Here is a 1,543-nt window from a genome sequence, read left to right as displayed (position 1 = left end):
GCCTTTTTCTTTATTCCTCATTGTATTTCTTATTTTATGTCATAAGAGAAGTAAATTGTGGATGGTACATAACCTATCGAAAATAAATCAGTTTCTGAAAGAATTAAAGATGCAGAAATATAAATATTATAAACTGCAAACTGAAATCCAGACTGTCTGTTTGCTGGATTAATTTCCTTCAACTACAATCAAATGTAGTTTGGTTTCACATAAACATTAGGGATGTGGGCTTTACATTTCTGGTAATTTGATACTGTCTTTAAAGTAAATACCAGAAAAACATTGGGGAGATAGAATTAGGGTAGAGTAAGATTTCTATAATAATTATTCCTTTAATAAATGTGCGAATATCAGTGTGAATTTAAAGATTTCGGAATTAGGTACAACTGAGCAGGGTCTTGTTAGGATCACAGGATTTATTTTCTCTTCTGACATGTTCAAGTTCTTTTTTTTTTTTTTTTTCCCACAAATAGCACTTTTTATTTGACACTAACTGAAGTCTGAACTTTAAACAGATTCTTGGACTGGTGGTTCATATCCATCAGCTCGTTCAACTTTAGCACCTGTCTCGTCCCCAGTGGCTTTTCCAGAACTACTGCCTTCACCATGAAGCTCCATGAGCTGTCCCAATTCAAACTTGGGCTTCTTCAGCATTTTTACTTTTCTAACGAAGACATCATGGAGAGGATAAATAGATTGGCAAGCCTTTTCTATGTCTTTTCCAATGCTGTCTGGAATCAATTTATTGACCACTTCTTTCAAGTCATTTGTCTGCACCTCTCGGGTCATGATTTCCATCATCTTCTTCCGGATTTGGCGGACCTGTTGGTGCTGAGCATAAGAGGTCTTCCGTATCTGATTGTTGCGTTTTTTAGTAAAACCAACACAGAACAGACGAAGCAAGTGACCATCAGTAGTCTTGACATCAACATGAGCTTCAATCATTGTCTGCCACTTTTTGACCATGGAACACATTTTGTCATGGGTAAGATCCATGCCATGGAAGTTAGTCAGGCAGTTTTTGCCCTGAACATCTTCAGTAATCAGCTTGAATTTTCTAAATGCAACTTCATCATTCTGCAAATCAGCAAGACTCACTTCAAACACACGACCCTTGAGACCATCAGATGCAATTTTGGTTCCTTGGGTCCTGGTGACGAGCGTCTTTCCAATATTTCTTATATTGAACATAGCAGGTGCTTTCACATCATACCAATCTTTCTTAGAAAATGGATCAACCACTTTCTTCTTGGCTCCCTTTTTGCCGCCTTTCGTAAGGCGCTTGTTCTTGCCAACCGCCATGGTGCTGATCAGGGAGCCGAAAGGCTCAAGTTCTTGATTATAATAATAACAGGAACAACAACAGTGACAATAACCTTTACTGTAAATGGCACTTACCATCTAACAGACGAAATTTACTTGAGACAATTTATGACATAAAAAACTTCCAATTTGGGAGGCCGAGGATGGTGGATCACCTGAGGTCCGGAGTTCAAGACCAGTCTGACCAACACGGTGAAACCCTGCCTCTACTAAAAATACA

General features: G+C 38.4%; 1 protein-coding gene across 1 annotated transcript; it reads right to left on the bottom strand.

Moving 5' to 3' along the window:
- Positions 1 to 442: 442 nt before the first annotated feature.
- Positions 443 to 1,341, bottom strand: LOC139358793 (small ribosomal subunit protein eS1-like). The gene has a single exon (XM_071080902.1). It carries the CDS (start codon positions 1,300 to 1,302, stop codon positions 508 to 510), a length of 795 nt encoding a protein of 264 aa, XP_070937003.1. The 5' UTR covers positions 1,303 to 1,341; the 3' UTR covers positions 443 to 507.
- Positions 1,342 to 1,543: the final 202 nt, after the last annotated feature.

This window comes from Macaca nemestrina, chromosome 1, assembly GCF_043159975.1.
Source record: "Macaca nemestrina isolate mMacNem1 chromosome 1, mMacNem.hap1, whole genome shotgun sequence".
Lineage (NCBI taxonomy): Eukaryota > Metazoa > Chordata > Mammalia > Primates > Cercopithecidae > Macaca > Macaca nemestrina.
The sequence above is the reverse complement of the archived record's forward strand: the minus strand, read 5'-3'. Positions and strand labels throughout refer to the sequence as shown.